This window comes from Eretmochelys imbricata, chromosome 23 (genome assembly GCF_965152235.1).
Source record: "Eretmochelys imbricata isolate rEreImb1 chromosome 23, rEreImb1.hap1, whole genome shotgun sequence".
In the NCBI taxonomy this organism is placed as follows: Eukaryota; Metazoa; Chordata; order Testudines; family Cheloniidae; genus Eretmochelys; species Eretmochelys imbricata.
This window is the reverse complement of record NC_135594.1, coordinates 14,179,408-14,192,690: the sequence shown is the minus strand read 5'-3', so window position 1 is coordinate 14,192,690 and position 13,283 is coordinate 14,179,408. Positions and strand designations below refer to the sequence as shown.

General features: G+C 57.0%; 2 protein-coding genes across 2 annotated transcripts in view; both read right to left on the bottom strand.

The window, feature by feature from the left end:
* The window catches only part of LOC144279334 (alpha-1B-glycoprotein-like), a 937,253-nt gene that overhangs the window by 81,228 nt on the left and 842,742 nt on the right, over positions 1 to 13,283 (bottom strand). The gene's annotated exons all lie outside the window — the stretch shown is intronic.
* On the bottom strand, positions 1,723 to 7,705 carry CACNG6 (calcium voltage-gated channel auxiliary subunit gamma 6; the record flags this gene model as incomplete). The annotated part of the gene is given in 7 exon segments (XM_077840512.1): positions 1,723 to 1,776; positions 1,778 to 1,956; positions 2,427 to 2,564; positions 2,793 to 2,867; positions 7,391 to 7,541; positions 7,543 to 7,656; positions 7,658 to 7,705. Coding segments are annotated over 7 exon segments (759 nt in total), but the record flags the coding sequence as incomplete, so codon positions are not given.

The following is a 13,283-nucleotide window of genomic DNA, read 5'->3' as shown; positions in this document are numbered from 1 at the left end:
TCCGAGGGAAGTAGTGGGGGCAAAAGATCTATCTTGCTTTAAGATTAAACTCGATAAGTTTATGGAGGAGATGGTATGATGGGATAACATGGTTTTGGTAATTAAATATTCATGGTAAATAGGCCCAATGGCCTGTGATGGGTTTTAGATGGGGTAAGATCCAAGTTACCTGGGAAAGAATTTTCTGTAGTATCTGGCTGATGAATCTTGCCCATATGCTCAGGGTTTAGCTGATCGCCATATTTGGGGTCGGGAAGGAATTTTCCTCCAGGGCAGATTGGAAGAGGCCCTGGAGGTTTTTCGCCTTCCTCTGTAGCATGGGGCACGGGTCACTTGCTGGAGGATTCTCTGCTCCTTGAGGTCTTTAAACTACAATTTGAGGACTTCAATAGCACAGATATAGGTGTGAGGTTTTTTTTGTAGGAGTGGTGGGTGAAATTCTGTGGCCTGCGTTGTGCAGGAGGTCAGACTAGATGATCATAATGGTCCCTTCTGACCTAAATATCTATGAATCTATGAATCTATGACTCTGGGGGGCTGGGGAGACAGCTGCTGCCAGTGGCCACGTCGGGGGCTGCTCCTAAACACGCCCACCCAGCTCACCATGGGGACATCGAGGGGGCCCCATGCAGAGCCCACGGGGCCCGGTGGAGATCTGAAACCGGGGCTCCTTTGTCAATTTCACCGCCCCCCGCCCTTCCCACCTGGTGAAACTGAGGGAGGTTTTCTGGATTTTCAGTCCAGAAAACAGAGTCAATGGTTCTTGGGCAACATTCGCACCAAGAGCCGTGAAATTCTTAATTCTTAACGCGGTCTGAATTCTGAGTTCGGTTTACACTGGGTAAATCTGGACTCTGCATTGACACCCCAGGAAGCTAAAATCAGAACTCGGCCCTGTCCCCATTGCAGTCGGGGTAACTCTAGATTGACCCCAGGAGCTGAGATCAGAACCCGGCCCTGTCTCCATTACAATTGGGAGTGACTCCGGACTGACGCCAGGAGCTGAGATCAGAACTGGGCCCTACCCCCATTGCAGTGAGGGGGTAACTCCAGATTGACCCAAGGGCTGAGATCAGAACCCTGCCCTGTCTCCATTACAATTGGGAGTGACTCCAGACTGACACCAGGAGCTGAGATCAGAACCCAGCCCCGCCCCCATTGCAATTGGGAGTGACTCCAGACTGACACCAGGAGCTGAGATCAGAACCCTGCCCTGTCTCCATTACAATTGGGAGTGACTCTGAATGGACGAGGCCAGGAGCTCAGATCAGAACCTGGCCATGCCCCCATTGCAATTGGGGGTGACTCCAGATTGACCCCAGGGGGCTGAGATCAGAACTCAGCCCCTCTCCCATTGCAACTGGGATTGACTCCGGATTGACCGGGGGGGGGGGGGCACTGAGACCAGAGAGACACCCCCTCCAGCTACAAATAGCCATTTATAAAATCCAGGATTAAATACAGACCCGCTGAGGTTATTAATTTGATCCCTCCGCCCCCACCCCCCCACCTCCCTTCGCCTGCCGCCCTCTTTCCTACCGTCCTGCGTTCTGGCCCCTTCCAGTGCAAGGGGGAAGTCCCCAGAGGTTCATCGGGGGGGGCTGATCCAAGGCAGGGCGCCCCCCAGGTGGGGCAGGAAGCACTCGTTTGTCTGTGACCCCCCCCACACACCCCGAGACTCCGGCCCACGCCCCCGCCCGCCGCCCCCCCAGCCCCCGGCCGTCAGGCGCTGCGGGTGGCGGTGGTCTGGACGCAGCAGTGGCCGGGCTCCCCTGGCCAGGCCGGGCAGGGAGAGGAGAAGGAAGCAGCCGCCGCCGAAGATCAGCACGGCGCCGGCGGCCACGGCGCAGGCCACGGACCACGAGTACTCGTACTCCAGGGGCACGCTCCGGTCGCTGCTGATGAGCCGCCGCACCGAGTGGCGGAAAACCTCCAGGCTGACCAGCACCAGGATCCCTGCCGGGAGAGAGGGAGAGTGGGAGCGGGGCGGGGGGCGCTGGGCGGCGGGGAGCGGGGCGGGGGTCTCCGTGGGGGGCACTGCGCGGCGGGGAGCGGGCCGGGGGGCTCCGAGGGGGACGCTGGGCTGCAGGAAGGGGTGTGAGGGCTCGGGGGGGGGGGGGCGCTGGGGCGGTGGGGAGCGGAGCGGGGGCTCCCCGGAGGGCGCTGGGCGGCGGGGAGCGGGGCGGGGGCTCCGCGGGGGCGGCAAGGAGCGGGGTGGGGGCTCAGCGGGGGGGCGCTGGGCGGCGGGGAGCGGGGCGGGGGGGCGCTGGGCTGCGGGAAAGGGGTTTGGGGGCTTAGCGGGGGGCGCTGGGCTGCCGGAAGGGGGGGCGGGGGCTCCGCAGGGGGCGCTGGGCGGCGGGGAGCGGGGCGGGGGCTCCGCGGGGGGCGCTGGGGGCCCCACAGGGGGCGGGGGAGGCGGTACCTACCGGAGATCATGAAGAAGCAGGAGGCGGGTTTGAGCAGGAACTCCACCCCTTTGCTCAGCGCCATGGTGATGCACAGCGAGCCCATCACCATCAGGGTGATGCTCAGAAGAGAGATCACGGCCGCCGTGATGTTCAGTTCTGGGGAGCGGGGAGACAGAGAGTTACCCCAATCTGGGAGGAAAAGCCCCTCTGCCAGCCTCCAGTACAGCCCAAGAGACACTGGCTTGATGGGCCCGTGGGTGTGATCTGGGGTAGGGAGGAGGCCAGACACCAGGGTAGATGGGCCCGTGGGTGTGATCTAGGGTAGGGAGGAGGCCGGACACCAGGGTAGATGGGCCCGTGGGTGTGATCCAGGGGGGTCCTGACCTTTTTTTGTCGTTCTCTGGAAGATGTGGGCGTTCTCCCCCGTGCTGAAGAACTTGAAGTAGGAGCAGTTGGCTTCTGGGAAGGGGGAAAGGAACGACTTGAGTGACGGGGGAGAAAGAGGAGATGTGTAAACGGGGTCGGGGGCAGGGCTGAGAAGGGGACGGGGAATCAAGATGAGTGAACGCTCTGGGCGGTTGGGATGAGTTTGGGGAGAAGGGGTCAGGTGGGGAGAATTAGTACCCTCTGCTATCCCAGCCCTGGGGCTCCCTGCACCCTCAGATCTCCAGTGCCCCTCAATCCTGACCCTCAGCCCCCTGCTATCCCAGCCCTGCGCTCCCTGCACCCCCAGATCTCCAGTGCCCCCTCAATCCTGACCTCAGCCCCCTGCTATCCCAGCCCTGGCTCCCCCTACACACACCCCAATTCCCACAAACCTTCCTGCATGAACCTTCCACGCTAAACTCACCCACCCCACCAAACCTGCCCCCCACACTCACCCCAGCCCCCGAATCTTCCTGCCCCCCAAATTCACCCCCACTAGAAATCTAACTAAGGAATTTCATCCTCTGCACCTGAGTGAGTGTCCCGATGCATTCCCCAAAGGGCTGGGAAATTGGGGAAAAGGAGGGAGATTTATTAACACTCCCCAGGTTTCATCACAGATGGGAATTAGCTTGAGATAGATAGATAGATTAGATTAGATAGATGCAAGGAGGTGGGATGGGAGGGGTACAAGGGTAAGGATGTGTGGGTGGATGGTAGGGGTGAATGGATGATATGACAAAATGGGATTTTTTTGTAATATTTTATGACCCCTATCTGGAGGGTGTGTGGGGATGGATGGATGAAGGGGGGTGTGTATGGGATGGACGGATGGGTGTATGGATGAATGCAGGGGTGTGTATGGGATGGATGGATGGACGGATGGATGAATGCAGGGGTGTGTATGGGATGGATGGGTGGATGCAGGCGTGTGTGTGGGATGGATGGATGGATGAAGGGGGGCGTATGGGATGGATGGGTGGGTGGATGGATCAAGGGGGCGTATGGGATGGATGGGTGGGTGGATGCAGGGGTGTGTATGGGATGGATGGATGGGTGGGTGGAGGGATGTGTATGGGATGGATGGATGGATACAGGGGTGTGTATGGGATGGATGGATGAAGGGGGGTGTATGGAATGGATGGATGGATGCAGGGGTATGTATGGGATGGATGGGTGGGTGGATGGATGCAGGGGTGTATATGGGATGGATGGATGGATGAAGGGGAGAGTATGGGATGGATGGGTAGGTGGATGGATGGATGCAGGGGTGTGTATGGGATGGATGGATCAAGGGGGGTGTATGGATGGATGGGTGGGTGGAGGGGTGTGTGGGGTTGTAGGAGCAGATTTTTGATAGCCCAGTAACAGGTTTAAACCACTTCCAGTGGCTGGAATTCCAGTTGTTCTGCTTATTACTGAAAGCCGCTAAAAGGAGGTGTTTCTGAAACCTTAGCACAGGTAATGGACCAGGACGGGAGGGTGAAGTGAGTGACCTCATGGAGTAAACATGACCCTCTGCCCTCCTGGCTTGAGTTTTTGTTCCGAAGCATGTGGTTTTGCAAGCTGGAAGTCTGGCAATAGTTAACTATGACTCTACAGCTGGTTAACCGATGGAAAGTTGCCCACCAGACAGGCTGGAAATCTCCACCCTTAACTTAGCTTCTGCTCGGCAGGTTTGTTAATGAGCAAGCTACCTAATACTAACAAGTTGGATATAGAAAGGGGAGAAAATCTGAGCTCTGTGGACATTTGAACACCTGAACACCTCTCAAGTTCCCCTGGAGACCACCAGCTGGCCACTGGACATCTACAGTTATCCAGTCGAGACCGTCTCAAGACCCTGGGTAAATATGAATCTGGGATTTTGGCGGGTGTTTTACTAACCTGTTGCGGACGTGTGTAAGAGGTTAAGACTAAGTAATGTGTAGCTTTAAGTGAAAGCACTCTTGTGTTGTCCTGTTTGTGCCAGCCATCGATGGTCGGACGGCCGGTGGTCTCCCCTGCTTTATTTCTGACACCACCTCGCACAGAGTAAAGGTACCAAGAACTTTGGGTTGAAAGAACCCCAGGTAACAGGGTGGATGGATGGGTGAGTGGGTGGGTGGGGTGGGTGAGTGTGTGTGGGGATAGATGGAGGGATGGATGGATGGATGGGTTTGATGGGTGGGTGGGGGTGGATGGATGGGCAGAGGGGTATGCATGGGGCTATATGGAGTCTGTATGGGATGTACAGGGTTGTTCAGGGATGGATGGATGGATGGAGGGATGTGTGGGGATGGACAGGTGGGGGTGGATGGATGGATGAAGGATGTGGGGTAGATGGATGGAGGGATGTGGGGTGGATAGAGGGAAGGGGGGATGGATGAGCGGGGTGGGGTGGATGGAGGGAGGAAGGGATGGGGGTTAAGTGGATGCGGGGTGGATGGATGGAGGAAGGGAGGGAGGGTTGGGGTGGGGTGGATGGAGGGAGGGAGGGGTGCGGAGGGCTGGGGTGGGTGGATGTGGGGGTGGGGTGGATGGATGGAGGAAGGGAGGGTTGGGGGTGGGATGGATGGATGGGAGGGGGTGGGGTAGAGGGAGGGAGGGAGGGAAGGATGGGGTATGGGGGTGGGTGGAGGGAGGGGTGTGGAGGGACGGAGGTATAAGATTTTCAGAACACAGTCCCCCCCTCCAGCAGCAGCTCTGCCCCACCCCGCACCCACCCCTGCTTTGTCCCCTGCCAGCTCCGGTGCCATAACTGCTTTGTGCCCCTAGCCCCATGGCCCTGCCCCTCTCTCCACCCCAAGCCCTGCTACAGGAGAGCTGAAGGGAAATGGACCAGAGCAGCTATCGCACTTTTAAACATGCACCTGACCTGATCCGGAAAACACATCCAAATGGCGACAACCCCGAGATACCTCCAGGGGTTGTGGAATGGGGAACGGGGCATCTCCCCTCTAGGGGGGCGCCAGCTCCCATCCGGCCCCAGAGGCAGGGACTGGCTGGCTCCGGGGGTGGGGAATGGGGCACGGGACCTGTCCCCCTTAGGCAGTTGGCCATCATTTCACTGGATTCAATGAGCACGGACGCCCAGCTGGGTGAATGTTTCCTGGTTGGGATGGTAGCAGACCATGCACAGAACTGCTCCCCGGTGCTCTGGGTCTCCAGTTTCACTCTTCCCAGCCAAGAGGCGCTTTAACTGCCCCAGTCCCTTCTCCGGACGGCGCTCCACCCCTGCCCTCCCCCAGACTGGAATTCAGCTGATGCTGTCGGTCGCTGCTGCTGCAGCGTCAGAAATAAGCGCAGAGACAGAACCCAAAACACTCCTGGAGACGCCCGAATTCGTTCAAACCCCAGAGCCGGGGAGAGAACCCAGGCGTCCTGGCTCCCAGCCCCCCTGCTCTAACCACTAGGCCCCACTCCCCTCCCAGAGCTGGGGAGAGAACCCAGGAGTCCTGGCTCCCAGGCCCCCTGCACAGACCCAAGTGGGATCAGAACCCGTGTGGGTAGCGTGAGAGGGTGAGGGCATCTGGTTATTTATGAAACTCCAGCTGCGAAACATTATCAGACTCAAGGGGAGGTGGACTGGGGTGAAGGCTGAAAAGGGAGTGAGTGGGGGTGGGGGGAAGAAGATAGATAGAGAGAGAGGGTGGATGGGGATAGATAGATAGATTAGATAGAGGGGGTGGATGGGGATAGATAGATAGACTGGGGGTGGATAGGGAAAGCTAGGTGTTTATGGGGTGGGTGAGGTGGATGGGATAGATAGATGATAGATAGATTAGATAGATAGGGTCGTGTGGGGATAGATAGATAGATTAGATAGGGCGTGTGGGGATAGATAGATAGATAGATAGAGAGGGTGTGTGGGGATAGATAGATTAGTAGATAGACTGGGGGTGGATAGGGAAAGCTAGGTGTTTATAGGGGTGGGTGAGGTGGATGGGGATAGATAGGTAGATAGATAGAGAGGGTGAATGGGGATAGATAGATTAGATAGAGGGGGAGTGTGGGGATAGATAGATAGATAGAGGGGGTGAATGGGGATAGATAGATTAGATAGATAGACTGGGGGTGGATAGGGAAAGCTAGGTGTTTATGGGGGCGGGTGAGGTGGATGGGGATAGATAGGTAGATAGATAGAGAGGGTGAATGGGGATAGATAGATAGATTAGATAGATAGAGGGGTGGATGGGGATAGATAGACAGACAGAGGGGGTGGATAGGGAAAGCTAGGTGTTTATGGGGGTGGGTGAGGTGGATGGGGATAGATAGGTAGATAGATAGATTAGATAGATAGAGAGGGTGAATGGGGATAGATAGATAGATAGAGGGGGTGGATGGGGATAGATAGATAGATAGATAGATAGATAGACGGGGGGATGGATAGGGAAAGCTAGGTGTTTATGGGGGTGGGTGAGGTGGATGGGGATAGCTAGGTGTTTAGGGGTGGGTGGAGGGAGGGGGTGAATGGGGGATGGAGAGGGAGGGAGGGGAGGAAGGAAGGACGGAGGAGGGAAGAAAGGAAGCAGAGTGCGAAGGAAGAGGAGGGGGACGGGCCAGGCTCTCCTCACCTCCGGGCAGCTCCGCCGGGCCGCAGGTCGCCCTCTCCGCCTCCACGTCCTCCACCCAGAGCTTCTTGTAGCAGAACTTCCAGAGGCCGTAGTGGGCGGCCTCGCACATGGTGCTGTGGTTCTGCTTGTAGGTGTTGAGCTCCACCCAGAACCTCGGTGCCCACGGCCAGCACGGTCAGCGTCACCCCCACGATGGCCACGAAGAAGGCCAGCTTGATCTTGCCCTCCTGGGCGTCGCTGAGGGCCGGGCGCCGCTTGCCGCCCACACCGGCCCCGCAAGCCAGCCATGCGCTGCTCCTCCTGCTGGAGGAAAAAATTGGGCCCACATCATCCTTCCTGGGCCTTACCCCTCTGAGAACCCTAACCGTAACCCCTACCCCTACCCCTGCCCCTGCCCCTGCCCCTGCCCGGCGCTTCTCCCCGCCGCCTCACGCGGACGCTCTGCGCTTGCAGCCCGCAGCCCCTTTAGGTCGGACGCCTGCTGCCAAGCCGGGCCCCTGGCTGGCTGAGCGAGAGGCCGCCCGGTAGCTCACACCCCGCGGCCCCGGCTGTAAATACGCCCCGCACCTGTTAGAGGCCATCACCCGTCTCCAGGGTGACGGAGGCTATTTTTAAGGCGCTGGTCTAGGTGCGTGTGTTTTAAAGCGGCACACGCAGCCCTGGGACCTGCCCACGGGCCCCGCCCACTGGCAGCCAGCCCCCCTTCCCCATGCCCCCCTGGGAGCCCTCCCCCCGGCCAGCCCCCCCTGCCCCACGCCCCACAGCGCCCCCTGGGAGCCCCCCTCACAGCCAGCCCCCCTTCCCCACACTGCCCCCTGGGAGCCCCCCTCACAGCCAGCCCCCCTTCCCCATGCCCCGCAGTGCCCCCTGGGAGCGCCCTCACAGCCAGCCCCCCTTCACCACGCCCCGCAGTGCCCCCTAGGAGCCCCCCTCACAGCCAGCCCCCCCTTCCCCACGCCCCACCGCGCCCCCTGGGAGCCCTCCCCCCAGCCGGACACCCCTTCCCCATACCCTGCAGCACCCCCTGGAGCCCCCCTCACAGCCAGCCCCCCTTCACCATGCCCCACAGTGCCCCCTGGGAGCCCTCCTCCCGGCCAGCTCCCCTTCCCCATGCCCCACAGCGCCCCCCTGGGAACCCCCCTCACAGCCAGCCCTCCTGCCCCATGCCCCACAGCGCCCCCTGGGCACTTCCCTCACAGCCAGCCCTCCTGCCCCGTGCCCCACAGAGACCCTGGGATCTCCCCCCACACCCAGTGCCCCGATCTGCTCTTCACAATGTCCCCAGGAGCTCCCCAGCACACAGCCCCGCTCCCCACAGTGTCCCAGGAGCTCCCCCTACGCAGCCAGCCCCCTGCCCCGTGCCCCACGGCACCCCCTGCTGGGAGAGGTTTCCCCCACAGCCAGCACATGCCCACGGCACTCCAGGATGCAGGGCAGGAGTTAAACAGTGTCTCTGCCCAGCGCAGGGGCTGAGAGTTCAACCCAGGACAGGCGCCCCGGGACCAAACCAGGGGCTGCAGGGAGTGGGGTGGGGGCTCGTCAGGGGGTGCTCTCCTTTTGCAGTCAGTGCTGGCACCGGGGCTGTTGGGTGAGAGGTTCCCTGTACCCCTGTGCCCCACCCCAGAGGGGTCGCATCTCAGCGCTGGGCGAGGGGGTCCTTGTATAACCCACCTGTGCGCCTCACTCCAGAGGGGCCACTTCTCTGCCCTGGCTGAATGATTTGTTAAAGAATCAATTCTAAATATATCAGCTACCATTTCTGAAAGCCTCTTCTTTGAATGGACTTCCTCTATGTAGCTGGGCAGCGCCTGGCATGACAGGGCCCCGATCTCGGTGATTGTGTCTGGGCAGTGCCCGGCGCGACGGGGGCCCCAATCTCAGTGACTGTGTCTGGGCAGTGCCCGGCGTGATGGGGCCCCAATCTTGGTGACTCTGTGTCTGGGCAGTGCCGGCACGACAGGGCCCCAATCTCGGTGACTCTGTGTCTGGGCAGCGCCCGGCGCGACGGGGCCCCAATCTCGGTGATTGTGTCTGGGCAGTGCCCGGCGCGATGGGGCCCCAATCTCAGTGACTGTGTCTGGGCAGTGCCCGGCGCGATGGGGCCCCAATCTCAGTGACTGTGTCTGGGCAGTGCCCGGCATGATAGGGCCCCAATCTCGGTGACTCTGTGTCTGGGCAGCGCCCAGCGCGACGGGGCCCTGATCTCAGTGACTCTGTGTCTGGGCAGCGCCCGGCCCGACGGGGCCCCGATCTCAGAGACTCTTTATCCGGTCAGCGCCCAGTGCCCCGATCTTGGTCAACACCAAATGATACAAGCAACAAATAGGACTAACCTCTGGGGTCTAGACCAATGAAATAAGCGCCATCCCTGTATTTTCCATAGTACTTTATTTTTAAAGAGCGACTCCAGTAAAAATCCATGCATTTGGGCTGAGTTTTTTCGTTGTAGCTTTTCACATTGAACTGGCTTGTTGTATTCTTCCTTTATATCACCAGGACCACAACAACTGGGTTGGGGGTTGGTTTTGTTGTTTGTTTGGGGGGGGGGGCAGTGGAGTATTTTCTTTGTTTTATATATATATATATTTGTTTTTTTCCTTTTGTACGAAAACGCACGTTAGACAGGTGACTCCCACTGGCTGACATAACTGCTTCATGGTTTTCTTTTTTTGTCACTTTTCTGTAACTTTTTTTAACTTTTTTTTTTTTTTGGTCCTTTTTTTTCTTCTCATAAAAGTTTCAAGTTCTTTTTGTTTTTGTTTTTTTCCGTCTGGATGGCACAAAAACCGGAAAAGCAAAATCGATCCCTCTCTTCCCCTCCCCCACATAAATCCTCCCCCCCAATCTCCGTGAAATGAACAACTGAAACCGGGGAGGAGGACCCGGGGGGAGAAGAGAGAGAGAGAGAGAAATAAATAAATAAATAGATAGATAACTAACCCCGAGCTAAAACCACTCAGAACAACAGCTTGGGAGAGGATCGTCTGATAGTTCCTCCCCCGGAAAGGACTTTTGGGTAAGATCGCCCTGTTGGGAATAGGGGAGGATGCCACCCAAAGAGAAGGAGAGGTTAAACTGCCGGCTACAAGGGTATGAAAACTCCCACATCCTTTGTCCGAGCTTCCGTTCCGGCCGTCTGCAGCCTAATGCACTGATTGTAAGAGGTTGTCGTTTTGTTCTGTTTGTACAGCGCCTAGCGCTGTTCTTCTCCAGGAAGCCAGACTCTATAAGGACGGGCTTGGAATTGCCGAATCGCACACGAAGGCCCTTTGCCACTATCGCAATGGGGATAAAGCAGAGACCAAACAATTTGGTCTCCGGGCAATGGAATTTCTCCCGCTCTCCTCTGTGCATCTCCTCCCCACCCCGAGGCTGCTAAAAAAAAATCCCCCCCCACACGCACACAACACATGCACACGGCGCAAAAACATGTCAATAAACCATAAAATCGCAACACAACCCAACATGGCCTCTCCCCGATGGCGCAAAATCCGGTATCAACAGAACCGATAAGAACCGAAACCTAAGAAAAGCTCAACACCGATTAGCTATAGATAGGTCTCTCTCTAGGTGTGGGGCTGGGGGACAAGGAGGTTTTCCGAAGAGGTTTCTAGTTTTTTTGGCAAGGGGGGGGCGGGGATTGGAAGACAATGGAAACAGGATGAATTCGCTGCAGAGGAAACAAACAGGAGTAGGAAATTAGTCTCGAGGGATCAGTGTGAGAAGGCGGCGTCTCTCAGATTGGGTGTGGGATTGCTTAAAAAACAGCTCCCCACCACCATCACCCCAGAGGTGGCTGCATCTTAGTGCTGGGTAAAGGACCCCTGGGTAAACAGCAGCCCCACATCAGAGGTGGCTGCATCTCAGTGCCGGGTAAAGGGGCCTTTTATAAACAGCGTCCCCATATCAGAAGTGGCTGCAACTCAGTGCTGGCTAAAGGAGCCTTTTATAAACAGCGGCCCGCACATCAGAGGTGGCTGCATCTCAGTGCTGGGTAAAGGAGCCTTTTATAAACAGCGGCCCCCACATCAGAGGTGGCTGCATCTATGCATTGGGAGAGGAGTCCCTGTATAAACAGCCCCCTCACTCCGCCCCAGAGGCACCTGCATTTCAGCACTGGGCGAGGGGTCGCTGTATAAACAGCCCCATGCCCCCACCCCAGTGGCAGTCACATCTCAGTGCCAGGTTTCGAACCGCTGTTACTCCCACATGTAACACTCGTTTGGACAGGATACTTGGTCCTGCTCGGCTGGGGTGCTGGGAAAATTTGGTCACCTTGGAAGGGTCCTGTGCTGGGGGTCAGTAGATATTCTGCAGTCGCTATCTCTTGGGAGGGCTCTTTCATATACAGACCATATTGCTCAGAGGGGAAGTCACTTTTGTGGCCCGTATTTATTTATTGACTGGGAAGGCTGGTTTATTATGTAGGCCATCACCCCCGGGGGGGCTGGGTATTGCCTGCCAACCTGTTTATGGTAGGGTCTCTATAACCGGACGAGGGCTGTTTAGTATATGGACCATCGAGCCGAGCAGGGCTGTTTATTGTAGGTCCATATTGCAGTAGGAAATGGCTATTTTGTATCCCAATAGGGACCGTGTCATCTAGAGCAGGGCTACTCAAAGTGGTGGTCCGCGGACCGGTGCCGGTCTGCAATCCATCGGCTGCCGGTCTGCGAGCACATTGGAAAAAACAATTGCTGGTCCCCCCCCATCAGATAGCTTGAGAAGCACTGATCTAGACTGATTAGGAGAATTGTCCGTATGGGCCCTGGGGGACAGCGAATGGCTACAGGGCAGGGGTACCCGAGCCATGCCCCTGATCTGCCCCCTAGAGGGAAAGGGAATAGCCACGGCCCAAACCCAGGTGGAGAATTTCCCCGACTCTGGAGCTCCCGTTAAGAGCAGGGAAAGGCTGGTGCGGGGGGTGGGGGGGACGGAGGGGAGAGTAGATGGGGGGCAATAAAACAGAGAGACACCTCTCCTGCTGAAAATACCCAGCACACTGAGCTACCACCCCCCGCCAGCAGGGGGTGCTTAGGGGGGGTAAAGCTTTGGCACTTGGATATGGCACGACTATGAGCCCTTGGTGGGTTGGGGAAGAAAGGAGAGGTGGTATCTCTAGGTCACTAGCCCCCCCCCCCCCCCCCCCGCCTTTCCAATTTCCTCCCCTTCCATGTACAAACTTGCCAGCTGTGAATTTGGCACTGGTAAATTACAAGCCTCCCCCATTCTAACACAGACACCCCCCCGATCCCCTGAGAGGGAGGGATACGACTGGGGACGGGTGTAGGGCAAAGGTAGGTGACCCCCAGCACTGAGATATGGCAGCATCCCCTCTGCAGGGCCCCTGTTCTCAGGACGGTGCTTGAATCATTTCAACCAGCTCCTATTCTGATCCGGACTTTTCCCACATTCTCCTGTGACCCACATCCTGTCCCCCCCCGCGGATAGGGCCCTGCGTGTTGCGTCCCCCGAAGGCGGGAGCACAGCTGGGGAATTGGTTCCTGCTGGTGAGGAAATGTAAAGGAAAAGAGGGTAATGGTGGGGGAAAGAAAGAAAGAAAGAAAGAAAGAAAGAAAGAAAGAAAGAAAGAAAGAAAGAAAGAGAAGAAAGAAAGAAAGAAAGAAAATTAGCATTAGAATGGAAGAAAGAAATAATTAGTATTAAAATGAAAGAAGAATACCAAATAATCTTACAAATAAAGGAAGAAATTAAAAGAGTAAAAATTGAAAGAAAAGAAAGAAAGAAAGAAAGAATTAGTATTAAAAAGAAAGAATAATAATCTTACAAAGAAAGAAATTAAAAGTTAAAATTAAAAAGAGAACGAATCACCAAACGAATGAACGAACGAATGAACACAGGAGGGAAGGAACACAGGGTTAGAAAGACATGA